The sequence below is a fragment of the Neopsephotus bourkii genome, unplaced genomic scaffold (genome assembly GCF_033783945.1).
Source record: "Neopsephotus bourkii isolate Nb327-2 ecotype Australia unplaced genomic scaffold, CSIRO-AGI_Nbou_v1 NB_1767, whole genome shotgun sequence".
In the NCBI taxonomy this organism is placed as follows: Eukaryota; Metazoa; Chordata; class Aves; order Psittaciformes; family Psittacidae; genus Neopsephotus; species Neopsephotus bourkii.
Window position 1 is genome coordinate 5,843,037 of NW_026902241.1, and position 27,982 is coordinate 5,871,018.

A 27,982-nucleotide genomic window follows, 5' to 3' on the forward strand; every position below is an offset into this window, starting at 1 on the left:
ACCATTCTCTGGGTTAGTGCATTATGGTACACATCTGGTGGTTAAAGTCTAAGAAAAAGCTGCATGTGTGTTTTACATGAGATTGTTTCTGCTGCATGTGTGAGGTTTGAAAAGCCTTGAGTTTTAGCTGCACTTTTTTGCAAGTTTTCCTCATGTTGAAGATCCATGTATACTCCTTCAGGTCTATAGCAGTTGCCACTTTTAGGCTTGGGTCTGATTCCTCCCTCAGTGTCATTGCCTTGAACCTGATTAAGATGAATCTTACTGCAGTGTGGATGCTTCTGATTTATTTCTGAGGAAAGAAAAGAAACCTCATATTGGCTTTTCTTTCAAAGACAATATCAAAGGGATATTGTCAGCAATTGCTGCTGGTACAAAAATGTCATTCTGTAAGTTTTTCGCAAGAAAATGTCAAAAAAGGGGAAATGTCTTTCATCTGCCAGACTGGCACTGCTCACTGATGTCTTGTGACAAGGATGTGATCTATCAAGGTATCGTGTTTGAAAGAGTCTCTTGCAAGCTGTTGATATATATGTTTCCTTCTATACCTTCCCTTCTTTCCTCTTTTCCCTCATAGATCCACAGAGTGTCTAAATCCTTCCACGGTTCTGGACTTGTGGTGTTTGTTCTCATTTATTTGACCACTATGAGGCCTACCACAGGTGGAAGTTTATCAGACCTTATTTCAGAGTCTGGGTACATTAGTTAGCACAGTGGTTAAAATATAAACAACAGTAGGAGGCTTTTTAAATAGAAGTTGACCCTTGAAATCGGGTTTACTGTAAGCTCAGAAAAAATCCCCTGAAGATAAATTGCAAAGAGTGTCAGAACACGGGTTACACCTTACTGAATAACTCACACAGACTTAATTTCCCTAATTTTCAGATTCAGAAAAAGTCAGAAAATAGCCAATTAGATATCAGTTATTTGCTAAGAAGAGAAAGGACTAAAGGCAAGATTCAATCACTTGGAGGTGAAGATCTCAAGTCAGCACTAAGGAAAGGCACAGCTGTAAGATGGGGGTGAGCGTGAGGTAAAGGAGCTCATGTCAGAGCTCCAGAGGGTAATGCTATGGCACAGATCCACAAGCAGCTGGATAATAAGGAAAATATTTTTACTCTCTTTCCAAAGACAACCAGAACAAGTGACACAAGTGACATAGTGCTAGTTCGCAAAGCCAGAGGGAACTCTGGGCAATGACCCCAGAAGGATAATGTGCTCAGCTTCCAGCAGCAGGAGCTGCTGCAGGTAATGTGGGAAGGGGTTCAGGAAGGAAAAAGGTAGCCAGTTTAAGAATAAATTCTGCCCTTGCTCTACACGAAGAAATACAGAGGGCAGGAGACCTGATGGATAAGCTTATCTCTGCAATTGTTGGCCATAGATGCTAATGTATCTGAGGAAAGGACAGTGATGAAACAGAGAAGATGTTTTTCCAATAGTGAAAGTTTTACTCTTTGAGCTGTTCATTTGTTCTGGCTGCTGCTGCTGCCAGATACAAGAAAACAGCAGAATAAAGTCAGACAGACTTGTGAGAAACAGAGAGGTTAGGAAGTGAACAGACTGATGTCAAAAACTTTATGAAAGATCTTTTTTATAGAATTTCTAAAGAATTAACTATTGGGGGGATTGCGTTGCTGAAAAAAGTATCTGGAAAAACAGGGACCCTGCAATTGAGCTTAAGAGAGCCGTGAAGAGCATTACTGCCATAAAGAATCTGACAGCAGCCTTTACTAGAGGAGATTAAGAGAAAGTGCAGTCCTTTTCCCACCTTAAAAGTAAGCAGCTGAAGTATTAATTCAGCTGTAAATACTCAGAAATAGTGCCCAGCTCAGCAGCCATGTCATTTAGCACACTGTGTGCTAGAACTGTTTGCACATGAGGACCGACTTCCTCATGTCACCTCTAGGTAGGAGAGCAACAGCATTCCCCATTTCCTAGACAGAGAGCTTTGGAGAAACCACAGCTAAACCAAAGGATGGCAGAGTTACCCATCTGGTGGGCAGCTTTGAGTCCTGCTCAAGTGTCTTGGCTTTTAATGCCCAGCAACAGCACTGCTTTGGGAAATGGTTCAGCAAAAGCACTGCGGTGATCTGCTGTAGCCTACTGCATATTTCTGTTAGTGGGAGGACATGTCCTGCACACTACCTTGTCCTTTCTTGATTTTGCTGTTCTCCCACTGTAAAGCCATCAGCACCCTGCATGCAGGTGTTAGTCGCTCTTTACATGTGGAGCTGCACATTAGAAACAGAGAAGCAGCATACAATAGGGCCTGAAATTCAACCTGTATGTACATTTTTCTTTTTAGTTCTATTTTCTTTTTGGAAGAGTCCATAAGGAAGTGAATATCTGTTTGTACTCAGAATCTTTAAAAGGCTGGTGCCTGGCAAATCATGGTACACTTTTTTTGAGTTTAGCAAGCAAGTCGTTCCTGTCCCCACTGCCCCAGATCACAAGACTCAGTTGTGACTGCTGTTCTGGAGCCCATAGGGAGGAAGGGTTGTTGAACTCTTATCAGTCCTTCCTCTCACATGTAATGGTGCAGCTTAACCCTCTGTTGCAAACATCTTGAGTGACTGGGAAGTCCCAGGATGAAGGTGAGGCTATTTGGCAGCAGAATGTGGAAGAGAAAGAGAAAAAAAGCATAAACACGAGTCCACTTCTGGTTAGAAAAGCAGAGGAGATAATGTGTGAAGTGATGTTGCATTTTACCCAACAATTGCCCAGGCACCTCCAAAGACCCCAGAAAATGCCTGCTATTTGTAAGGTGCTGTTCTGTTATTTTTCTACATGCTTACCCAGTTACATACAATGGAGCCTGCAGCACTGTATTGCTTACTGATGGTTCCAGCTACTGATGAAATCAGCTGTCTAAAAATGTCACTGAAATAAGATCACAGAATCATAGCATAGTTAGGGCTGGAAGGGACCTTAAGATCGTCTGGTTCCAACTGATGAATGTTTATAGCTCCCTGCTCCTGACAACTTCAGAAAAGAGGGACAAACCACCTCCATTTTCCATGCAAAGTGTATATTGAAATTGCCAATGAAGTTTCTACTTGTAACTTACATGTAAGTTTACTTCCATGCTTGTTCTTGACTCACTAACTTGCATGAAAGATGGATATTATCAGTGAGGAGGGAATATCACCTTCAGATTTACTCTAATATTTTGGCAGATTATGTTTGTATGTGCACTGTGTGTGTGTGCTTATGTGTGTGAGTATAACATACAATAACATAATCTTTGTTTACAAGCTGTTTATAAAAGTATTTACGATAGTTCCAGTTTAATAGATGTTGTATTAAAATCCTTCATTCTTTGAGAATTTTCATGCAAAAGATCTTGTTATTAGATTCCACAGCTTGCATTTGCCAGAAGAAGCACTGGAAAAGTTGTTGGAATTTGGGTTTTTTTCCTCTGGCTCTCATGTAAACTCCTGAGCTAGGATATTTTTCATCAGAAATCGTGGACAATTTGCTGATCAGCTTTATTGTTTGCTCTTATTCTATTTTAAGGTAATGTAAATTTCTGAAAGATATTCCATTTACATATATGTCCAAAAGACTGTAGCATACCTTGTTCTATTTTTGCCAAAGGAAGTGCAGAAATATATGGTTCATCACAAACAGCAAGGTGGAAGGTAAACAAAAGTGGGGTGGAGACTGAAACAGATAATATTGTCAGCAACTGGAGCTATCTTCGTAACTTTTTCCCAACCTTCCCTAGTTACAAACTGCCCATTAGTCTTGTAGCATCTTGTATAAAATATCTTCTTGAAGAAAATGCACTTCTAGCACTCTGAAAGGTTTGAAGTGCTGCAGTTGTCTACAGGCTTAAGGTACAGGAAACCAAAGAAATCCAGTGGTCCTTTTGCAACTGTGACAGGATAAGAATATACAGTGCACTGAAGCAGACCCAAGAAGCATGGATGAAACAGAGGATGGTACTTGTGTGCCAAAGATGCAGGGTGCCATCTGATGACAAGTATTGCTCTGATTGTCAAAATCAGAGTCCAGCTTCCTAACCCCTATGACAATGTATTGACACAGTCCTAGTATTAACAAGTTGCACTGCAAATATAAATATAGGTTTATTATTTAGACACAGCAAAAGGCTGGAAAATGCAAGAAGCCTTGCCAGGAGTAGTGTTTCACTATATGCCAAAACCAGGACAGATGACTAATAATAAATCAAGAATTCCTATGCTGCAAGAAGACAACTGAAATGGCAGTCATTTTGTCATCTGGAAAAAATAATGCAGGATTTTCAGATTGCATTCTCATAAAAGCTAAATTAAAAAAACCCAAATCACAAAATGACATCTATAAAATATTCAAATAACTGTGGAACCAAGTCAAAGAAGATTCAGAGCATATTTTAGAGTGAAGGCAAAATAGAGAGATTCTTCAGCCCCTGAATACATCCTGTAGCAAGAGGATGGACTGCTAATGAATCACACGGACTTCTGGGGAAGAAACCCAATTTCCAAATGTGATGCATAGTGACATGAAAAATGTCATATTTATTAATGTCCAGGACGAGCTACACTGATGGTTATGTCAAATCTAACCAAATGGTATTGCAAGGTCTGGCAAGAATGGCATTTTTTAAGTCTTGAAATCAAGAAAAGCAGCCGTTGGTTTACATGAAACAGCAGCAGCATTTTGGTGACAAATGTGTGGGGTTGCTGGGTTCCATCAGGAGTATGCAGCTGCACACGTTTGTGCTACTGCGACATGTGAATTAGAGGCACACTGTACAAAACCTTTGCAGGCAATGATATCATCTAGGTTGTCAGAGCTCCAGCAGGCAGAAATGAGCACCTACTAGCAAAAGATGGTAAAAAATACCTGTAACTGCCATTAGGCAGTGCCTGGAGCACCAACAGAAAGGGGAGCAGATGCCAATGATGGGTAGAGGGACAGGCTTGATTTCGGATAGTTCATTGCACAGAAAAGACCTTGTGCACAGAGATAGGCCAGCTGTTCACATTTACAGAGGAGAAAAGCAGGTTGCTCAACAAAGAAGCAGCCACTTTTAGGAGCTGGAGCATGAGTTAGGAGGCAGGTGAAGCAGGAACCTTACAGCTGCTGCCATATGCAACGTTTGACTTACCAGGCACAACATGGACACACTGATAGACATTAATAATTGGTGGTCAACTTGGCTATTACTTTGCAATAACTACTTCAGCCAGTTCAGCCAGTAATTATATTTATTTAAGATTCTTATGAATTACTATAATTTAAAACTATACTTGGAATGCTTTCCAGAAAAGCTAGCCTGCATGTAGATTCAGTGGGCAAACATTGCATTCTTGATCCAAGACACAAAACGAGGAATTTGGACAAAAACAGGCTTTGATGGCTGGGTACAATCCAGTCCCCAAGAGGTGACTCCGTACTGGACAAATCTGTCCTTATCTTGGCAGACCAACGGTCCTCCAGCTTCAGCCTAGGGAGGAAAAGAGAGAATAAGGTGACTTCTCTAGTGGAGACAATAGACACATGACTTCTCTAGTGGAGACAATGGACAGAAAGAGCAAAATGTTTGGCAGGAATAATATTATGGTAACTCTGAAGGGCTCAAAATATGACAGAGGCAAGGGATGTAGAGAGAGGAAGAGTGTTTTATTAGACCTGCTGGACTAAAGCAATTTTAAAACCCCAGTGCTGTTTCCAAGCATCCAGGCCATTCCCCTGCTCTGAAGATCTACCATCTGAAGATCTAATCACGGATGTAGGAATATCCCTAAATCTTTGTGAGGCCAATGACACACACAAAAAGGAAGTTTCTTGATTTTCCACATCCTCTGACCTACTTCACCCTGGTCAAAATGACTTTAATTGTTTTAACGCTGTTCCTTAAAATGCGGGTATCATAGCATATGAATACCTATGTGCAATAATTTGTAAAACTATCAATAAATGCACTGTCAAAGATATCATTTGCAAAGTCTTAAACACATGCTCAGACAGACCTGCATTTTCTTTCTGACTGTCACCAAGTGGTTACCAGCTTTTTATTAAAAGGCCCCCATCATGATGGCCTCCATTAAGAAAACCACATTTTAAGTCTTTTCACCTATTGAGAAAACTGGAAGCACGTCAAGCTTTATTTAATTAAGGGATTAAATGAAGATGTGATACAACTCCAGGCTGCACTAGAATCAGGTACACTAGTTTCCCCTCTGTCTTTAGGAATAAAGGGAAGTCCAGGTAGTATATTGAAGTATATTTCAAGTGAGGTGGGGCATTCACAACACTAGGCTACAATGAGTAGAATATGCCAACATGCAGTTCTGAAAAGAAGGCAAAATTGCCCTACACAATTTTCCTGCTATTCTAGTTAACCATGTGAATGAAGAAAACATGGTAGGTAAGCCTCAATTTTTATGCTTCAGGCAGAAGCCTTTAGTTGCTGAAGCTATTTCTGAGGCTTGAAAGTACAAATTGTCATTTGAGCTGCTTACACTCACAGCTAGATTATTCTTACCTCACAGTTATCTATGCTTCCAAAGGTAAATCCACCACAAAATTCATGATTTCTGACACTTCCATTCAGAAATTCAGGGAGATTGCATATTCTGTTTTCAAGCACGGGGAATTCAACATCTTTTAATCTGTTGTCTGTATCGGTACCTTTTGGAACAACCAAGAAAATATAAGTTATAAATGGTAGCCTGGGCATTTTGATCCCATGAAGCCTCAATAATGAAAAGACTGGGATCCATCCTCATCTCTACTGTAGTCTCTGAGCTCCTTGAGGGGCCTTATTAAATCTGTTTTGTACTTGGATCATACCTACCTCAACAAGCAGAGGTCAGTGGTCTTTGCAAAGTGTTACTAATAAATAAAACCAAATTCTTGGTATTCTGAGCCATTGTGCCTGCTTGCAGGCTTTCATTATGGTGCAGTAGCAGTGGCTTGTTTTAGGGTGAAAAATGTTAACCTGGGTTTACTTAATTTGAATTCTCTCAAGCCTAAAGTGTTCTCCAGACAAGGAGGATTTTCCTGATGCCAAGGTTGAATTTTCCCAAAACACAGTTTATTTAGTTGTGGGACTCTGGCTCTGTTCTCCCTTCCCTGCAGATCTCATGAGCTAATTGTATGACATGGCAAGACCCTCTTTCCCACTGCCTAAATGCAACAGTGGTCTGTTGAGTTTTCCTTCCTAATGCACTTCCAGAAGAAATCTAGCCTGTACCATTTTTTGTGGCTGGGATCGCTAGAACATAGGAAGCAGCTGCCATCGTGTGGCAAGCTGAACAAAAAAGAAAAATATGCAAGGTATGAAAGGGAAAATAGGTGAGAAGAAAGCCTGTAAATACTGATTATGCTGGAGAAAAGTGTTTCTTGATAATGCTGATGAGTTACACTAATAATAGAGAGATTATTCTTAAGTACCATTTTCTTGTCATCAGTTTTATAGCTCAATAACACAAGAAGGGGCAAAGGTATTGCAATCTATGTGTAAGCTTTGTATGGTAAAACTCAGAGATGGGGACATGTTCTGTTAATTTGTGTTTCTTTTAATTCCATGGATGCACACACAAAGAAAAATCCACTGGCTTCGTTTCACAGGTGGGGTATTAATAAGGTGCTGTCTGGCAAATGGGATGGGAAGGGCATCACGTGCATGTAGCTCAGGAAGGCCAAAAGTGCGTACATGGAAGCTGGGACTGAATAAGGGCAGACGCCAGCATCACTGCTGGAAGTTGCAGGGATGAGGAATCGCCTCCTACTGTAGTAAAAACCGGGTCAAAGAAGGCTGGGTATTCTCAGCCCGCAGCTTAGGTGGAGCGAGTGCTGGGCAGCAGGAGACCCCGTGGTCAGTTTTTAAAGCTACACTGTGAGCACAAATCTGGTGATGATTTTACTAACATTAAAAACCTTTGGTCTGAACTCATTTTGCCCCAAAAGGTGGCTGGATCTGAGTAAGGTCTGACTTAGACTCTTTGTGGTTCCTGGGGTGCAACCTTATCTCAGATATAAGGTCTTAAGCTGATGCTTGCCCATATATTCTATCAGTCTGAAATGAATGTAGGTCCCTGCAGAAGCTTATGCAGACAGTAATGTTTAGAACAGAGGAAAGCAAGTACAAGCTTCATTCAGACGTTAAAAAAATGTATATCTGAAGATCAAAATTAAAGGCAAGGGCATTACTTGAATATTGTGCTTATTTGGGCAAATATAGTGTGTGCCTAAGCTAAAGAAAGACCTAAATAGACAGGGATGAAAGGTGGTAATTCTCATCTCTTTCTCCTGTTCAATGAATTCAGTGTATGTGACCAATGAGGAGCAAGAAATAAAAATAATAATTAAAAAAAGAAAGAAATAAACCACATATTTTTGGGTAAGATTTGAAAATCCCAAGTTATCAACCGCACCAAACATGCTTTACCTCTCATTTTCCCCCAGGCAGTTAGAAAACATACTGCGTTTCTTTCTACCATCAGACTGGTTTCAGGCAAGCAAACTGGTTTGACACGGTCAGTAATTGTTACAGGACTAGAAAACAAACAAAGAATAGATCCTTATTAAAATGACCATCAGCTGGTTCAGTCTTCATTCACAGAAGGCTCTGCATAGAAATTCTGTGGGGAAGAGTGGAGAAGCTGACAGTGCCCTACAACTGTAGAGATGGTTGCAAGATTAGTCACTTTGTGAAAAAAAAAAGGGGGTTAGTTACAGCAATTGAAAGTCTCTGGGATGTTCCTGCGGGTGTTTGCAGCGTACTGCTTTAGTACTGATCTCTGATCTCTGGTTACCCCTTAGGTGCATACAGGAACATGCACAAGTCCAAGCCCAGCCCTCAGTAACCCTTGTAGGTGGTGTGAGCCTGATTTATATCATCCTTGTCTCAGAGATCATGCACATTTTCAGGGACTTCATGGCAGGACGGAAGGACGAATGAATGAGTAAAGAAGGCAAAGATGACGCTGCAGAAAATTCCTTTCTCCTCTGGTTACATGGGTGATAAAACTGCAGATGACATACTGTATCTCACACATTACTAACCCTAGAACCTGGCAAAATCTTGGAGCAGATTCTCCTGGAAGGCATGCTAAGGCACATGAAAAACAACAAGATGTATGGTGACAGCCAGCATGGCTTCACCAAGGGGAAATCCTGCCTGACCAATTTGGTGGCCTTCTATGATGGGGCTATGGAACTGATGGACAGAGGTGGAGCAGTTGATGTTATCTACCTGGATTTGTGTAAAGTGTCTGACTCTGCGTTTGTAAGACCCCACTTGCAGTACTGTGTACAGTTCTGGTGTCCTCAACATAAAAAGGACATGGAGCTGTTGGAGCAGGTCCAGAGGAGGGCCATGAGGGTGCTAAGGGGGCTGGAGCACCTCCTGTATGAAGATAGGCTAAGGAAATTGGGGCTGTTCAGCCTGGAGAAGAGAAGGCTGCATGGAGACCTCATAGCAGCCTTCCAGTATCTGAAGGGGGTCTATAGGGATGCTGTGGAGGGACTCTTCATTAGGTACTGTAATGACAGGGGAAGGGGTAATGGGTTAAAACTTAAACAGGGTAAGTTTCTATTGGATATAAGGAGGAAGTTCTTTACTATAAGGGTGGTGAGGCACTGGAATGGGTTGCCCAGGGAAGCTGTGAATGCTCCATCCCTGGCAGTGTTCAAGGCCAGGTTGGACTGAGCCTTGGGTGGCATGGTTTAGTGTGGGGTGTCCCTGCCTATGGTATTGGGGTTGGAACTAGATGATCTTTCCAAACCTAACTATTCTATGATTAAATTAGGATTGCAACAGAGTAGACATTGGCTCTGTCTCAGAGGCTTCTGATGTGGGAATTCCTCATGAAAATCCCTCCCATCATAAGTGGTCCTTCCCTTCCATAAACTGTGTAAGAAAATAGCATGGGTTCTTCCAAAGGGGTCCTTCATCAGAAGAGATGTTCAGAGTTCACCCTTGAACAGACGCCAGCGTTAGCACTCAAAGGGATTCTCACACTCTCTCATACCACCCACAACCACCCCTGAGAGCTAACTCCAGGTTAAGCTCACTTGTGACTATAGAATAAAGATGTTAGGGGTGGAAAACTTGAACTGAAATGGTACCTGTTCAACTTCATCAAAGCAATATCTGCTCCACTTGGTTCCTTTAACACTTTCTGAACACTTTGTATTTGCAGGGATGGCTCTGCTGTGTTGAGACTCTGTATTCCAAGAAACACCCTGTAAGAAGAAGGCTCTGTTGACCTGGAAGAAACAAAGGTGGCAAGGTTATACATCCATACACGTTATCAGGAATGTCACTCAACGACTCGTGACTTCCCTGGAGAACTGCAATTAACAAGATAGCAAGTCTGCTGCTTCTGAACATGGATGTCCTCATTTATTCTTGGGGAGAAGGAAAATGTGGCGCTTTTAACAATCTGATTTTCGTGATGGTGAAAAATCCCATGGGCTGTAAATAATGTGGCACCTTCTCCCAGTGTTCACAACTCCCAAAAACACGGTTTTACCAAGTGCAATTAGCACTAGCACATCATTAACATCCTTTTTGGCATGCTTTGGGGTGGGCAACAGAAGTAACCCTAGTTGTGTTCTGCTACTTTTTGGCTGGGACAAGAGAGGAAGATAAAATTTAGGTCTCTGGGAAGACAGGAAATAAGGAGTAAAGGAAGCACCTTATTGAGTACATCTTGCTCTTCTGTCAGTTTTTCTCATACAGATTTGGGAAATGCCTGTCACTCATTCTAGCAGATACTCACTCTTGCAAACATCGAGCCGCAGTAAGGACCCACTGTGGATGTATCAGAGTGCCAGCACAATGATGCTTATTGGTACTAGAATAGAGAAGACAATGACATTCATTAAGACAATTCTCCACTATCTATGCTGTGCACAATGGAAAATATTAGTAAATTAGCAATATGCTCCTTATTCAAACCTTTTACCAGTAATAATGTGTCTTTTGCCAATGGCAAGAGAAATCAAATGTAGATTTTCAAAGGACAAGCTTTATCTTCTCCAGGAGAAACATGAAAAAAAATTGACACACAGGCAAAACTTTTGCAGCAGGGCACACTTGCTTTCAGAAACTTAATAAAAATAACTGTATTTCCTAACAATTTCACATGAGTATGTCCTGATGACCAATTCATAAATGGATACATCTTTGGATTTGTAGGGTTGTTTTGGACTAGTTCTTTAAATAAACCTTACTATAGGATTATAACTTTTCTTGAGACATTATTTAATGTGGTGAACTGTCAACAACTCAATAGAAATTTTCATTAGCCTTTCTGTAAGCACTTCTTTGGCTCCTGTTCAGCCACTCTGATTTTGACTATGGAAATGCTATTCATAGTTGTCTTTTATATCGAGAAATGATAGTCTTCCTATGGCTTCTAACACAACCAGGGTGGTCAGAACATCAATTTACATTTGAATCAGACAGGATGCTGGGTAAAAAGGGGTGATCAATATCCATTCATTCACATTACAGTCTGGTGGCTATATGCTTGGGCTTAAATCCCCCACTGCAGAATACAACTAACTGTCGCTGTCCTCAGTGGGAATTATTCCTTCCCCATTTCAGTAAAAAAGGGTTTACTTAATGTCTGCCGTTCAGGCTTCCCCTCTAGAGATTCAGGAGAAAGTGAGGACTTAGGGATTAATGACCCAATAAGTAGCTATATGTGGACATTATGTATTTTACTTGCTAAGGTATTTTATATAGAAACCGAGGTCAGTCTCCAGAAGCATATGAATTATTTCCTGTTAGTTTCTTTCTAATGCCTGTTCTTTGTGAAACCCTAGAGCCCACGGATGGTGATACAGTCTGGAACACCAGTACCTTGTCCTGAGACTGACATGCCAAGGCCAAAACCCTGCGGGTGCGTTGCACATGCTATATTGCTCACAGGCTCGTTCACTTCTCACTAGGACTTTACCACATTCATTCTCAGAAGAAGCTACAGAATAAAAAAAGATGTAATGGAGAATTTTAAAACAGTTCTGTAATGCCATCCACAGTGCAATCAGATGGAAAAGGAAAGGCATTAGACATTTTTTTATCTTCACTCTTTACATTGGTTAATAGAAAAGAATGATAAAGAAACAATCTGAACCTTTAGACTCCATAATGTTATCATTACCTGAGCATTTAAAGCTGGGTCTAATATATCACTTTTGACATCAGAAAATACTAATTTACCTAGAAAAAATTGCTAGCTCTGTCAAGTATTTGGACATAGTCAGATAACATGATAAGCCATAAGAATGATCAGGGGACTAGAGCACCTCCCATATGAAGATCAGCTGAGAAAGTTGGGGCTGTTCAGCCTGGAGAAGAGAAGGCTGCATGAAGACCTCGTACCAGCCTTCCAGTATCTGAAGGGGGCCTATAGGGATGCTGGGGAGGGACTCTTCATTAGGGACTGTAGTGATAGGACAAGGGGTAATGGGTTAAAACCGAAACAGGGGAAGTTTAGATTGCATATAAGGAGGAAATTCTTTCCTGTGAGGGTGGTGAGGCACTGGAATGGGTTGCCCAGGGAGGACGTGAATGCTCCATCCCTGGCAGTGTTCAAGGCCAGGTTGGACGAGGCCTTGGGTAATATGGTTTAGAGCGAGGTGTCCCTGTCCATGGCAGGGGGCTTGGAACTTGATGATCTTAAGGTCCTTTCCAACCCTAACTATTCTATGATTCGATGATTCTAACATAAGTAAAACTCTAACCCTAACCCATACCCAAAAGAAATCTGTAGGGAAGTTGAAGAGCTAACGAAAGTGGAAGAGTTTTTTCCCAGACAATAATAACAATTTCTAAATTTTTAGAGCATTAGAGTGTACACCTTTGTTGAGTTCAAACCAATCCTTAGATTACAAATAAAATCTGTCCCCTTGTCATATTAATATGACTGTCCCCTTGCCATAAAATATTCTAGTTTTGCCCTCATTCTACTTTCTTGTTAATTTGAAACTCTCTGAGCTTTTAAAAATCGAATGAGCTTGGGTACTCCATAAGGACTTGAGTAATTCTTTCCAGAGCTCCATATGGTGCTATGAGTGTAAATTTACTAGTTCCAGTATGAGACAGTTAATAAAGTAATCAAAAGTAAGAAACTATAAGGTTCCTCTACTTCTTAATTTAAAAATCTAGTATGCAAAAACTCTTTTGAAAAGAGGTCAAAGTGAAGCTCCACCACAGCAGTTCCAGGGAGCAGGATTTTATAGCTGTGGTATGTGTTGTTTGTGTACTATTCCTTATTCTTTTTGTCTGTGCAGCTCTTAGGCGTGGTTAACAAACTCAATGTGTACAATCACAATGCACTGCTGCACAGAGGAATACATTAAATGGCCAGCATGAAGAATGTCACATACTTCTGAGGGAGTGACCACTCTTCACTCTTTTGTATTGCTACATTGTTCAACAGAGCAGGGACCTGGCCTCTAGGTGTTGCTGTTGTAATAATAGCACATAAGATGAAGAATAGACATTCCATATCCCTGCCAGATATATATAAAATATAACTATATCAAAATGCAGGCAACGAAGGGAAGAGCAAAGCAAGCGAGATGACTGCCAGGTGTGCAAACATCATTACAGCTGTTATTGATGCCCACTACCAGGAGACCAAAAAAAGTAGTCTCTTTCAGTGCTAAATTTTTCAGCAAACACTACACCTGCTCAATGTATTGAGTAATGTCCCTAAATAATAATTAAAAAAAAAATCATTAAGAAAATCTGTGTACAATATTCAGGACCAAATTCAATCCCTACCCCAAAAGGAAGGCAAAATATCTAGGAACAGATTATTTTAATATCCTGATCAGAATAAAATTTAAGTCAGTCGAGAATGAAAAGGGTTTCAAAGGATGTCATCTCTGTGCTCGCAACTAACAGGAAAAGTGTGTGAACATGCTGTGATGGCATTAGTACTGCCACAAAGTACATGGAAAGGCTAGCATGAGCATCAAGGAGCCCAGGGAAGGAATATCTCTTTGTAGCTTCATTGAACATTTCAAATTCAGCTAGCAACTCTGAGTGCTTAGCTTCACTGATGATAAAATGCATGCAGATTATTACCTATGAAATCTTACTGATAATTCTTAGCACCGGGTTATCTAACCTTTGCCTAACTGTTACTGGTGCATGACTGTGCCAACTTCCATACAGAACTAAATTCAAAGCTAAAGCTACTGCCTACTGCTGTTTTTTATGGTCAGACTGAAAACGTTTTGTAACCATCATAGCAAGTTGCAGAAAGGGAGGACAGAAAATTCTTTAAGGATAATTACAGCAGCGTGGGATTTCACAGTATTCCCATTTTTTTTCTGGGTCTGTTGTGAAGCACCAAACACCATTTACATCTCCATCAGGATTCCTGCAATACTGTAATAATTACAAAAACAGAGAATGAAGACTCCAAACGTTAGCCACAGAATGAAGAAGTCTGCAAGTGCATGTTTTTTAAATGAAAACTTTGAATTATTTCCCCCAGCTACTTTTCCACTGGATGTTAAATGCTTTCTGTTTCCTCTGATAAAAAGACATCTTTCCTGTATCTCAAAACCATTAGGTGAAATTAGGAAAATGTGATAAAATTGCTATTATTTTCTTAATACATCAAAAGTCACGTAGCTCTAGTGCTTTTTAAAGCCTTTTAAGTAAAGTTTGATGTAAGATGACCAAGTGCTTTGCACTAAAACATTCATTGTTGGCCTAATCCTTCTTCCAATCAGTGAGAGCAAGTTAGATCACCTCTGAGAATTTGCCAGAAACCTGCTTATTTTGTGACACACAACAAAAGGCATCTCTTTGGGGTTTGCAAAAAGCAGGGAAGCGCGTCTGGTTTCTTTTGTGCTGCTTGTCTGTCAGCATAAACCCCATGGCATACATCTGTACTTGAAGTACCAACAGCCTAAGTAATGTAAAAATGCATTCTTCTCTCTTCAACGTTGTTATAGGTCTGGGCTATCAACTCAGTGATTTCCAGATACACTTAAACTTATCTAGAAAGACTGAACCTGAAGTGATTACTGGGGCATCATGGAGAAGGGAGACAATGTTCATTGACACCAATGGCATTAGGAGCTGTTTACGTTTTTATCCAGGCCTGCTCTTGGATGAGTCATGGGAGTGAAATATTTGTGGCTATGAGGTTTCTGAGAACTCCACTCTTGACAAGTTCTGCCCATTGCAGTTTTTGCCACTGTGCCACGATAGTCTTTACCATTACCGTTCATGCAGTCTGGGAAAAAAGAGGAAAAGGAAATGATTGTTAGCTGCTGAATCTGTATGTGGTGGTGGTGGTAAGCAGAAACAAGCCAGAGTAAGTATCTTTAGGACTTGCATACTCTCTAGTGTCTACAGCAGAAAGAAAAAAATGTACCTCTCATGGGATCCCTTAATTTGTTGAGGTGGATGTTTTCCTGGATGTACAGAGTAACTGAATTGGAAGAACATTCAAGGAAATTCAGGCTAAACTTTCTTTGTAACATGTTAAAAATATCTGAAATGACTCCAAGATCCTTGCTCAGTGGGTATCGGCAAGCACTTTCCATGAGAGAGCATATTTCAGATTTAGCAGCCCACTGGACTGAAAGAACAGTTTTTGCTTCCAAGGACATTGCTTCAGGTACTTCTGCTGCACACGAGTAACAGTACACAGCTCCCTTTAAGAACATACCTTTTATCCAACCCTGCCACCTTCCTTAGCAAATTAAATAATCCATTGAAAGATCTGCTATACATTAAGAAATGTCACACCACTTGGACCAACAAGGACTGTTTAAGAAAGCAAGAAAGCAGGACAGAGTGAAACATTGTCTTTCTTGGTGCATACATTTTACAAAGCATGATTGCCTATGAACAATACAAGCTAAGGTCAACCTCTTGAAAACATAAAGCACAGCACAAGCAATATTCCTATAATAACCTTCGCTATGATTGTATTTCAGTAGCACACAGCTACAGAAACACTAGAAATTTCATGTTCCTCTTTTTCCCCTAAATGAAATAGATATTCCACAGAGTGTATTGTAAAATGATACAGACTACTGATATGAACTGACTAAAGAGTACCTGCTGCAAAATTCAACAGTATAGATCTGAAAACTAAAAGAGGGGCGTGTTGCAGCCCTACTCAAGAACAGTTTAATAGATTAGTATTTCCTTTACCCACAGACTCTACTGGAGGTGACACTTATAGCCAGCTGTTACCAGGTGTGTTGGGTGTAGTCAGGCCAAGGTTTCGTGCCATTGTTGCAGGGGGATCATTTGGTATGTGTTCTTGTGTATGATCATCACACCTCTTGAGACTGCAGTACTCCCATGTCACGCTGGGGTCAGTGGTGAAACACCATGGGCTACTATCACCATCTGGGTTTCTACAATAGTTGTCCCTCAGATCACTGCAAAGATCAATACAATAGTCATGGTGTCTAAGACTGAAAGTAATCATATGAATACCTTGCCAAAAAAAATGAGTATCTGTACTATGTAGAAATAAATAATTATTTTTTTACTTATTGCTAAATATTCCTTTACCAGCAAAAAAGGTATGGCTGCAATATGAGTGGAGAATTATATTTCACATGTACAGCAGTCATGAACACATTTATGCATAAGGAAACCAAATTAAAAAACTGGCTTAAATTCTGGCTGTAATATGTCAATGTACTAAGTAGCTAAATGCCTGATATGCAAATAATTTAATTTCTAAGTATATACGAATAAGCACATACGATTGCATGAACATATGAATTAGTAATAAATATACAGGAAGATCCATACTGTTAGTGGGCAATTACGATTTCCCAAGTTGTTTATTTTTAAATGTCGAAGACTTCTTTCTCATATTTAGAAGAATGGCAAATAAGTATTTATGCAAATGACACCCCCCACCCCCCAACCAAACCAAACCAAGCCAAAACAAAACACTTCTACTGAACTGGAATTCAGTAGAGCACTCCCATGCCTATGCTTGCTGGGGCAGGGGGAAGTAGAATTTCTCCAATAATTTTCAAAGTGACAGTGTTTTCTCATCTTGAATCACAACACAGAATAAAAAGCCTGGAATACTTTTTTTTTGTTTCTTAATATGCTAGAATATGTTAATTCCTTGTTTTCACAGCTTAACTTCAGTTTCTTTAGATGTCTGTGGAAAACAACATCCCCTCTGAGGATGTTCAGGTTTCAATGTATCAGTATTTTTGATGCCAAAATACAACTGAAAATTTCCAAAAACTTAATTGAGGGTGACATCATAAAAAAGTTAAAAGAATAGAAAACTATCAACCTTCCTGCTTATACAGATTACAAATCCACCAAACAATGATGGATTTCCTAGCAATTGTCTTCTTGTTGCTTTCCTACGCTTATTAAGAGCTGGCATATTAGTAACTCTGATCAGCTCTCTTAAGTCATTGCTTGTCCAGTTTTGCTAGTCTGACAAAGACAAATCAAGGGGCAAATTCAGTGTATGCAATTCTGTGTGCCCAGTTCCAACTAGAAAGAACGTTTAAATGGTAGTTCTAATTGTAGTATATCTGACTGTGTGTTTTGCAGCATAAATGCTCTGTTCTCCCCAGATGAAATTAGTAGCAAGGCCACCACAAAGGACTCAAATTCATAAACAAAACACATATTTCAGCAGGTGCATGGAATCAGGATACAAGTCTCCTGGTGCTGGTTGCAGAAGCTCAGATTTAAAAGTAAAGGTACGCAGCTGTAGTTTAGTCAGACATTAAACACCACGAAAAGGTGGCATTTAAAAATGAGACTAACAGAAAGCGTTTCTGCATCTTTGAAAAATTCTCTTTCATAGATACATCCCCTGGCAGCGTTTTTAAGCATGGGTGTGCAAAGATAATACAATCAGCGGCAGTCATTGTCAGATAAAGCAAGAAAAGGTGACATAAACATACGCATCTGGGAATCTGTCGGGGGTTTTTTCGTGCCTGTGTGGGAACATGGAATTCCAGGCCTGGCATTTTTTTCCTGATGCAGTAATGGAAGTTGTGCCACGATAACTCTGGCCTTTGCCTTGGTAGCACTCCTCTACCAGGGGAACCTTCATAGGCGCATCTGCAATGAACAACAAAAACTGGTCTTTTGCATCATGATTTTGTGTTCTTACTGAGTAGGCACCAGAAAGCATCAAACACACGGGATGACAAGAATGAATGACTTGTTTATACAGACAGCCTCCAGGGAGAGCATCATGGCCAGCATGAAAAGTGGAAGGGCATTTCCAAAGATGCATAGAAAGCTTTCACAGATTAACCTCCTATGTCAAATGTCATTCATTGGAGGGTTCACCACTTGTCTCATTTTGGTACGTGAATATGCTTGAATTAAAGATCAGCAAGTTCACATGCAAGTCCTCAAAGATTAGATGCTAGTGATTTTGCTGCTGGTACATTTCTAAAGTGGAGGTTATGTGAAACTTTATTCTCTCTATTATGCTTGTGATTGCACTAAGATTGTCTTGTGATGTTTTTGTGCTTAAATGAATGGCTGTTTCAGATGATATTTTTATTACTTTGGAAGCCTCTGTCCTCTCTTTTGTGGCTACTTTCCAAAAATAGGGTTTCCTTTTACTTAGCCCTTTTTCATATCTTTAAACCTGTTTTTAGTTTTTCAATTAACTTGCTAAAAATGCCCTACCTTTGGGAAAAAAAGGAACATTAGAAAAATAAACCTCTTTTATCTTGTATTTTTTCTGTTAGGTCAGTGGTGATTTACGTCCTTCACTGCACTTCCTTAACCATTGAAAGTCCAATATTTGGCAGGTTTTGTAACATACTAAGCAGAAAAACTGCATTAACAACAGTGGCAAAATGACTGAAAGAAAAAGATTTATCACATTTACAATGAGAAACAATAAATCTCACTGTTTTAAAGTCCTTAGATCAAACATGCTCCACTACTCATACCAACAACCACTTGTTCTGTCTCATCACAGTGGGGAATTGCACAATATTCCCACCGAACGCTGCTCATGGTGGTGTAGCACCAAGGCCTCTTCTCTCCGTCAGGGTTTCTACAGTAGTTCTCCTCTAAGCCCCTGAAACAGAAACAACAGCTTTAAATCTCTGGATTTCTTTGAGTAGAGTTGTGTGCAACACAACTACTATTAACAACTACTTCATGCAGAACTCAGTGGTTACATTTACTCTTTTTGGAGATTAATCCCCTTATGCTCAACCATTTTGAAACCAATCAGCAGCCTTCAAATTTACAGTCTGAAATCTGATGATATATGAAGAACTTTTCCAATGCTCTTGTTTTTGAGGCAAAGATACAGTAGTAAAAACTGACTTCAAAACACAAACCGTTGGTGCACTTGACTGTTAAGGGAAGGCTGGATATCAGAGACTGGTCTTGAAAGTGTGTGCATATGAGCACTGGTGCACACTGCTCTCTGCCCTGTGATAATGGACAGGGTTTCACATACCCAGGAAAACTTGCAGGACAAGTTTATCAACCCACAGGATCAAGATACAGAGATGAAAGCCTCGTCAGTCACAGCTACCTTGCCTATTGATAATGCTCCACAAACCCAGCTCCTCTGACCTTGGAGCTTGAGGATGTATTGTAGCATCTTGGACCTTGGAGCATCACTCTTCAGAAGAGTAACACATTGAAAGCATGCTAAAACATAGCCAGGAGATTTTTAACTTTAAAATAGTAAATACTTATAACTCTGCATTGAAGAAGACAGGTGATCACAGCATCATAGAATACCAGGTTGGAAGGGACCTCAAGGATAATCAGGTCCAACTGTTCTTGGCAAAGCACATAAATAAAGCAGCTGGTAAAAAAAAAAAAGGAATGCAGAAAATAATGAAGCACAAGTCCTGAATGGAAGTATTGAGAGCTGACAAAAGGTGAGAAAACAGCTTGTCAACTTAGTGGTGGAAAACCTCTACTCCTCTGTACCTGAATCGATAAGGAATAACTGTGTTCTTTGGTATTTAATAAAAAGTCAAGGTACAGCGTACTTGCAGGGATATCTGCCAGGAATCCAGCCATGTTTGTGAGGAAACTGCACGTTCCAGTGTTGGCAGGCATTTCCTGATTCAGTGATGGATATCCTGCCTCGATAGTCTTCTCCTTTCCCTGAAAGACACTGGGAGCCTGGGCCAGAGACTGGGGGAGGTGTAGCTGTAATGGGATTTAAAAAAAAAAAAAAAAAAGAAAAAAAAAGAAAAGGAAAACCACTGCTAATTCCTGTTATCAAATATATTTACAAAACCTTTGTTTTCCAAAATGTTGGAAGTATGTTTTTTATTTTCAGCAGAAGTGACATTTATTGGAAGCCATGGCAAAACCAAAGTGTACATTTTCACAAGCAGTTGGGCTGCCAGACAGGGGTCCTGTGTCTGCCTTTTTGCAGCAGTCAGTAAATAACTTTGCTGGGTCAAGCCAGACTTTGTGCCAGCAGTCCCCTGAGTGCAGAGCTGGAAAGGCAGTAAGTAGTCCTGTACTGTACAGTCTTGTAGAAACAAGTGGGATGGAGGGAGCGCATGAATATGATACACATGGGGAAGGTGGAAACACAGAAAAGGCCAAGAAGAAATTGTGAGAGAAAGCAAAACAACCTTCAGAGCTGAGCCTCTGGAGCCAGTGAATTGGGAAAGTGGTGCAGAGGGAGGAGTGGGAGAAAGTGAATTGTTCTAGGAATACAGGGAGCAGCAAAGCAAGTAAAAGTAACGATCAGAGGCACAGAACCTGCAGAAGGCAGAGAGAAAATGAATCTACAGTGCGTACCTATTATATCTAGCTTATATATGGTATTTCCCAAGGAGACAAGTACGACTCTGAAAGGTTGGCCTATTCATTTGTTCCTTAAACTTTAAGTTTTAAGCACAAAATGGAGAGTCTATGGTAACTTTCACAATTTACGTTATCATACAGAAGTCTATAAATAATCCTTCTTCCATCTGTAATTGAGCATGATGAGGTGAACTACATCTAGAAAACACATGTCGATACTTAGAGCACTGGCAAGTGCAGAAGCATAAGAAAGCAAGCTCTAGAGATAAAACCAACAACCTCTCAAAGTCCAGTCCGGTTCTCCAAGCAGCAATGCTAATCTGGCTATTCAGTGCTTTGGAACTGTCCAGATTTAGTGTGCTCAGCTTAATAGGTTAAGAGAGCTCACTGTTAAGTCAGATTTTTCTCCTGAGGCCTGAACTTGTTTCTCAGAATTCATGCCTTGATAAGAAAAAGGCAGTTCTGGCTGTGCTGGCCAGACCCAGGTAAAATATCTCAGTGTGGCCACATGGTGATTTAGGTATTTTACATGAATTAGCAGGTCAGCTGAAAACTAGCACCTGATTTAACCTGAATGCCCTGTCTCTCAGGTAAATTGAAAAGTAAGGTTTGAGACAAAGGGGCACAAAATCACAAAATGGAATACAGAAACCTTTAGAATTAGTTTCAAGTAATGTTAAGTTTGATGGCTTTGTAACAGTAGCACTGGAAAATTACTGAGGTGCATGATACATCGAGAAAAAAAATAGAGTACAGCTAGAGAACATACTGAGAATTCTCACAAGATAAATCATTATAGTTGACATAGTTTTAAGAGTAACAGTCTAGAAGAACAGGACATAGGGACAAGGAGTATCTGGGAACCGCAGGTGTCCAGGATGGGCTACAGTTAAACTAACTGATAAGTAGGAGGATAGGAGGATTATTATGTCTCTGGTGCTAATGAACCAAGTAAACTGGTATGAGCATCTATTGAGTGTGCTTCAAAGGCTGCCAGAAGTGATGAAGATTGTTGGAAGAAGTAAACAACCCCCAGAGACCACCACCACCACAATTCTCTACGCATGCGGGGAACTCTCTGGAAAATGATGTAATCCATATGTAGCCTCATGAATATGTATGTATGCCCAGGGACTACATAAGGATGGCTTGTATAGCAATACAGGGACACACGTTAGGAGGAGCTATCCCCCGTGTCTCCCGGCGCCGCAATAAAGAATACCTGCTTGTCAGCTTGAAAAAGTTGTTGGAAAATTTGTTCCTGGAGTTTTCTCCGAATCAGGTTGTCTAAGAAAAATTAAGTTTCCCATAACATCTTTGACATTATTGTACTTTGTGAGACCTGCATCCTCTCTGACCTTACATGATTTTATGTAACAGAAATTAATGAGTAACTCTGCTCATTACTGTGCACTTTTCTTTATCCACAAGGATTTCCTCAGGTTACTCAGAACTGTGATTTCTTGTATTTCTGCTCTCTTCACTATTTGAATGAGAAGAACTACCCTCCAAAGTGATCTTAGGAAATCAGACTCACAGCAACGAGGAATGTTGCAATATTCCCAGCGTTTAGTAGGGCTGGTAGTGAAACACCAGGGCCGAAGTTCGCCATTGGGATTACGGCAATAGTTCATCTTCAGATCCTTCTCTGGAAAGCTGCACATTGCAAATGAAAGAGAAGCTTGTGAGTCAGCTATGGTCGGCTGTAGTAATTAGGCTGTCTGCAGGCAGGGACTCTCAGACACTGCAGGAAAGAATTCAGCACTGAGTGTGACTCACTGTTTCAAGGTAAATCTATGCATATGAGGCTCTTGGGCATCCCAGCGCTGGCATTCAAGCCCAGACTCTGTTCTGGAAACTTCTCCATGGTAGTCTTCACCATTACATCGCATGCACTCCACTGTTGGGGCTAAGCAGAATGGAAACAAAGCAAGGTTTGTGCTAGCCCAGGAATTCTAATCCTGATCTACATGCAAGACTACTCTGAAAGGAAAGGAGGGTTTTGCTTCAGTTAATGATGGAAGGAATCCAGAAGACCATGCATTACAGCCTAAGCCAAATGAATAAGGTTTTAGAGATACGTGTCATTTGGAGGGAGGACTTTGTCACATATCTGTATGTACTGATAGCAATGGGAATTTTGTACATAACACAGCACTTGGGTCAACCTTTACTCTTGCTACAATTAAATAAATCGCTAGGATTAACAGCAGGACAATACCAAAAATGATTAAAAAAGTTCAGTTCCTCTATGTTTACGAAACTACTTTGATAACTGGAGCCAGTTAGAAAAACAGCCTTTGTGTTGACAGCTTCTTAAGTTCCAGCTTGAACCAAATTCACATTCAAAACCAATATGCAATAATAAAGCAAGAAGAAACATCAGGAATGATATTACCTACTCAAACACTCCTTCCATGAATAATAAACATACCTTCTCCAGTGTGCGTGACCTGGCCCTCACACTCTGGGATGTTACAATAATCAAATCTTGTAGCAGGATCTGTTGTGTAACACCAGGGTCCATTTTCATCCCCATCAGGATTCCTGCAGTAGTTTCTATCCAACCCTGCTTTGGGGTGTTTTTCAGGAGTATAACTGTAACAGTATTAACATTATTTTAATTCCAGTAATTCAGTGGAGCAGAAGGGAAATGTCTAAGTTGCTAAGATAGCAGATCTATTCATTTACAGTAAAAATGAGAGAAAAAGATTCCCTATTGCAACCCATAAATGAAATCTGAAAACACATTCCATAACTATGATTATTAGTAGCTTTCTCCCTAGGCCCCAGTTGCCAATAACGAGTGAGCCTAGAGCCTGCAAGGACTATGACAGTCTTTTGCATTTACCTAATCTAGTCAACTCATTATGACCTGTGGTTCTATCATGAAGTAGGGGGAGCTTGGAAAAGATTCAGAACAACATGAAGACAAACATAAATAAGGTCATACTTTGGGTTGTGAGGTGTTTTTTCTGCCCACATCTGGCATGGAATACCCCTCCAAGTTTTAGCTTCTGTTCCTCTGTAGTCCTTCCCAATCCCTTTTTTACATTGCAGAAGGTAAACTGAAATGGAATTGGCTTTGTTAATTCAATGGTATTACAACAGAGCATCTCTTAACACTGAGAATGTGCAGATATAACTCTAAAGTTCAGCAGTTCATACTGAACTCTGCTTTAAGCATGTTTTGAACCTCTTATGCATGAAAACAAATATGTGATTCCATGAGGTATTTTAAAACAAATCAGTTACCAGCTACTAGCAACTACACAGGAAGAGTAATGAAGCCTACGTATAAAGCTAAAAAAATCTAGTTAAGAAAAGAGATATAACAAGTTACAATTGTTTTTAATAAGTATAAAATATATGCTTATATTACGCTATTACTGGGATAAAAAGGAAGGTCTTTCAACAGCAACTGGAGATTATTTGAAATGCACTGTTCATAAGCACCTTTGCAATGCGGGTGCCATGCAACTATCCCTTCAAGACAGAAAATTTTTAGTTATCAAAATATGTTTGTCACATGATGGCTCCCAAAAGTTTGATTGCTCTTAGCCTCAAACTCACAGGTCAGACAGACATTTATCTGAGGCTGGCATGCAGTGAGAATTAAGCATAAATGAAACAGCTTACAAAATAAATATTTATTCTGTCTGGTCCCAATAATACACGACTAAAGGACTGAAATATCAGTTCAAATATGAGCCTTGATGCTCTATATGGAATTCTCTGTCACTTTCATCCCAGTTCATAATGGGTGCAGGTCACCACCTGCAACAGTTCACTCTAGCACTGCAGCAGAGAATGCAAGTTAAAATAGAGTTAACATGTAAATGTGTAGCATCTTACTATGCACATACTTTTCTTCTCAAAAAGAACTGCATCTGTGCTGTTGAATGTCACTGTCATTTTGGCATTTTCAGCCAGTGTCAAACACTGTAGCTTTTTCCTGGTGAATAGGAAGGCCCTGTTGAAATTGAAAAGGAAAGAGGTAAGTCATAAGCTAAAGGCAAAAGCATGGGGGATGCTGCTGTAGGCAGAGCTGAAGCAGGGTGGGGATTTTGTTCTGGGCAACAGTAGGAAAATACTGATATGCAGACATCCACAATAATGATTTTAAGATTCAACAGAAATTACCTGCAATTAAAATTTCCCTCTGCTTCACATTTCTCTGCACATTCTTTTTCATTATTTGTCTTGTAAAACTGTTTATTTCGAGTAAGTATCCAAATGCCATCTGTTCTTAAATAGTCATCCAGTATATCTCCCTTCACTACAAGGGAAGGAAAGGAATAAGGCGTTAAAAGATGAGAATGATGCAGTTAAGATCTGTGACTCCAAATCCCACTTTCCATGTAGCTTTGATAGGTGAAGGCACAACTTATTTTGTGTAATTCTGGGTAAAAGATGATAAACTCTGAGGCAATTTCTGTCTCCTGACACAATCACTATATCACTGTATCACTATATAGCTGTATCACTATAACACGTTACAGGACAAAAACAGCCGAAGAGGGATGTAGAAAAGCAGCTCTGGATGGAGTTATGCATGGGTTTGAATCTGAGAATAAGAAATGTGAAACAAGAATGAGAGAGAGTGGAGAGAGAGACTAAATGATGTCAAACACCAGTCAGAGAAACATGAAAGGAAGTTATACCAATATGAAAGTTTTGGAGAAACAAGAATTGGGAAGACATGAGATTATGACCTCCCATGTAGACTGTGCAATCACTACAGTTTTATTGGTCACTGAATAGCTGTTTATCTTAAGATCTCTCACCTCATTCATAAGATGACTATATAGCTTTTTATGATAGCCACCATTATTCTTTTGTAATGGATTGAGCAAACTTACTAATGAAACTGCCAGGCTGCATCTCTGTTGCAATAAATTAACCCAAGATCTTAAATTAATGAATCAGTATTATCATATCTGAAAGCTACAGGTGCATAAGATATCTGTATTTGATGTACCTGCTAATACATTTAACACCTATCTCTAAAATGTTGTTGCTCTCAGTGGAGTTTGACATCTAATTGCTCTTTTCCTTTCATCTTTCTTTCATATTCTACATGGAAAAAAAAAAAATCTATGTTCCTAATTCCTACAAAAGTTTGTTTGTATATCCAGCACCAGGTTACAAGGTTATAAAACTGATATGGTTTAATGACTGCATTTTTCAAGCTAGGTTATTATTGATGGACACAGGAAATTCATAATCTTGTGCAGCACTGTCACAAGTAAAAGTGTGTATCTTTTGGTTAAGCAAACTCTCATATTAGGCTCAATTCACTGCAATCACTCCAGTGTAATTAATTCCCATGACATAAAGGTCATCCATCACCTACTTCCTATTCATGTAAAATAGAAGGTATTTGGGCCAATAAAGAAAGATGATTAATTGCCTGAGGGTTATTTTCTGTGACTGTTTGCACAGTTGTTTAAATGCGATAAAATCTGTGTGTCTTAAGAAATCCCTAACACTGAGGCCTCCCATATCTACGCCTACAGTTATAGTAGGACTATGTGAAGCACCAATAGCCTACCAATTTCTCCTGATGGACTCAGCAAGCGTTTCCTATCCTGATTTTCTTCATAAGATAAAGCCACCGTTCCAGAACTGCAGGGACCAGAAGAGGAAAATATTACTTTTCAAACTTTATTGGCCCTTCTTAAAACTTTATGTTTGCCCAAAGAGCTCTACTTTGGATAGAATTCCTTCTCAGTGACCATAGAAAAGAAAAAAAAGAAAAGATATATTTCAGCTGATTTAAGAACAAACACATGAGATTTTGGATGACATGCCTAAGCTAAAAGGCAACACAGATTGGCAGGAGCTTAGATAACAGAAAAGAAAATGTGAAGTAAGATGCTTGGAAAACACTGCAAAGTATAAACTTGCAAAAGAATGCAATAGGTTTAAAATGCATCAAGGAATGTATTAGTCTGGACAAAATCCAACTCTTTATAAACCCAGACATGACACATGATAATTGAACAGTATGTTAAAATATATATGTGAGCAAACCGATTTATTTTTTACATATGTATCTTTCCAGACTTGACCAGTACTAAACCAGAAGACATAAAAAATGGTTTGCAGGCAGTTTTGTGGACCATCACTTTAAAGCAAGTGAATTAAGGCTGTAACAATAAGCAAACAAAAATAACTTTATCAGCTGTTTTTTACAACCAAGCACAACCAAAGTCTGATATGTCCTTGCTATTCTAACATATTAAATGGTTGAGCTATTAGAAAGTCATAGAAACTGCATTGATACTTTTTTACCAGTACTTTCTAGAAGTCATCTAACTTACAATGATATGCAATGTTAAATTACTAGAGAATATGATATCTGATTGAAATCGGATTTAAATGTATACTACATGTGGGGTATTTATTTACAGAATTTGTAAATAAGCTTGAAACTCATGTATTACCTTTAGTGGAATACCTATCTTCTTTTGGAGTTGTGAAGAGTTCTAGACATATTGCCACAGAAGCTGGTCTAGGTTATTGAAGATAACAATTTCTACCTACTGCCTCCAGAAAACATGAGAACTTTTTCTGATAAGTGCTTGAAAACAGAAATGAGAAACTGATAGAATATAAAGGAGCATTTTAATTTTTAACTTTTAAAAAATATTTAATTTTAAAACTTTAAAACTCCTATCATAGTGGGTGAAAATCAGGATCACTGTTCTTAGAAATGCTTGACAGTAAAAACAGCTTCAGCATTTGATCCAAAGCTCACTGAAAACAGATAGCTGTCTCACTGCCTGCTATGGGTTTTGTACAGGGCCTTTGGGGCTGTTTTCCATGTCTGTAGGGAACCATTAGCTCCCTATGCAGACACCAAGGCTGTTGCTCTTCTGGTGTCTCTAACACCACACTGGAGCAATCACAGCTCTAACTTTGTTCAACAGCAACCCTCTCTGGCCAGGAAGACCTAAATCCATCACTGTCCAGGCCAGTGGTGACAGAGATCTGGGGACCTACCTTCCCCAAATGCAAGCATGTGGCCCCCATCTCACCTGGCCAAGCAGAAGGCAAAGACTCTTACCTGAGCTGAGCAAGAAAAGAAAGAGAAAAGCAGCTTTGCTAATCCCCATTTTGGCCCAGTTGGCGGGTGCTGGAAGTTGTGTGTGTCGGTGCACAAAGTTTTATTGACTTGCACTGAAGTGAGGCAGCATCAAACAAACAAGGCAAGTA

At 39.8% G+C, this 27,982-nt stretch overlaps 1 protein-coding gene across 2 annotated transcripts; it reads right to left on the bottom strand.

Annotated features, from left to right (window-relative positions):
- Window positions 1-4,955: 4,955 nt before the first annotated feature.
- On the bottom strand, window positions 4,956-27,981 carry LOC133225848 (plasminogen-like). Of its 2 annotated transcripts, XM_061378735.1 has the most exons (19): window positions 27,834-27,981; window positions 24,905-25,040; window positions 24,628-24,734; window positions 23,715-23,829; window positions 23,196-23,359; window positions 22,541-22,670; window positions 22,299-22,417; window positions 19,987-20,149; window positions 18,919-19,049; window positions 17,908-18,067; window positions 16,202-16,392; window positions 15,082-15,230; window positions 14,278-14,371; window positions 11,831-11,948; window positions 10,743-10,817; window positions 10,087-10,227; window positions 8,405-8,511; window positions 6,497-6,642; window positions 4,956-5,455 (listed from the first exon to the last, which is right to left on the bottom strand). In XM_061378735.1, exons 1-19 carry the CDS (start codon window positions 27,880-27,882, stop codon window positions 5,297-5,299), a joined length of 2,454 nt encoding a protein of 817 aa, XP_061234719.1. In that variant the 5' UTR covers window positions 27,883-27,981; the 3' UTR covers window positions 4,956-5,296. The 2 variants fall into 2 exon arrangements, with proteins under 2 accessions (XP_061234719.1, XP_061234720.1); XM_061378736.1 differs by lacking the exons at window positions 14,278-14,371; window positions 15,082-15,230.
- Window position 27,982: the final 1 nt, after the last annotated feature.

Bases quoted from the DNA above. Each gene is read 5' to 3' on its own strand.
- LOC133225848 (XM_061378735.1), bottom strand. From the start codon at position 27,882: ATGGGGATTAGCAAAGCTGCTTTTCTCTTTCTTTTCTTGCTCAGCTCA. The intron at 23,360-23,714 runs GTATGACCTTAT...ATACTGTTACAG, and splicing joins AAAACACCTCACAACCCAAA to TTATACTCCTGAAAAACACC. The intron at 6,643-8,404 runs GTAAAGCATGTT...TTGTTCCAAAAG, and splicing joins TGCCTGGGGGAAAATGAGAG to GTACCGATACAGACAACAGA.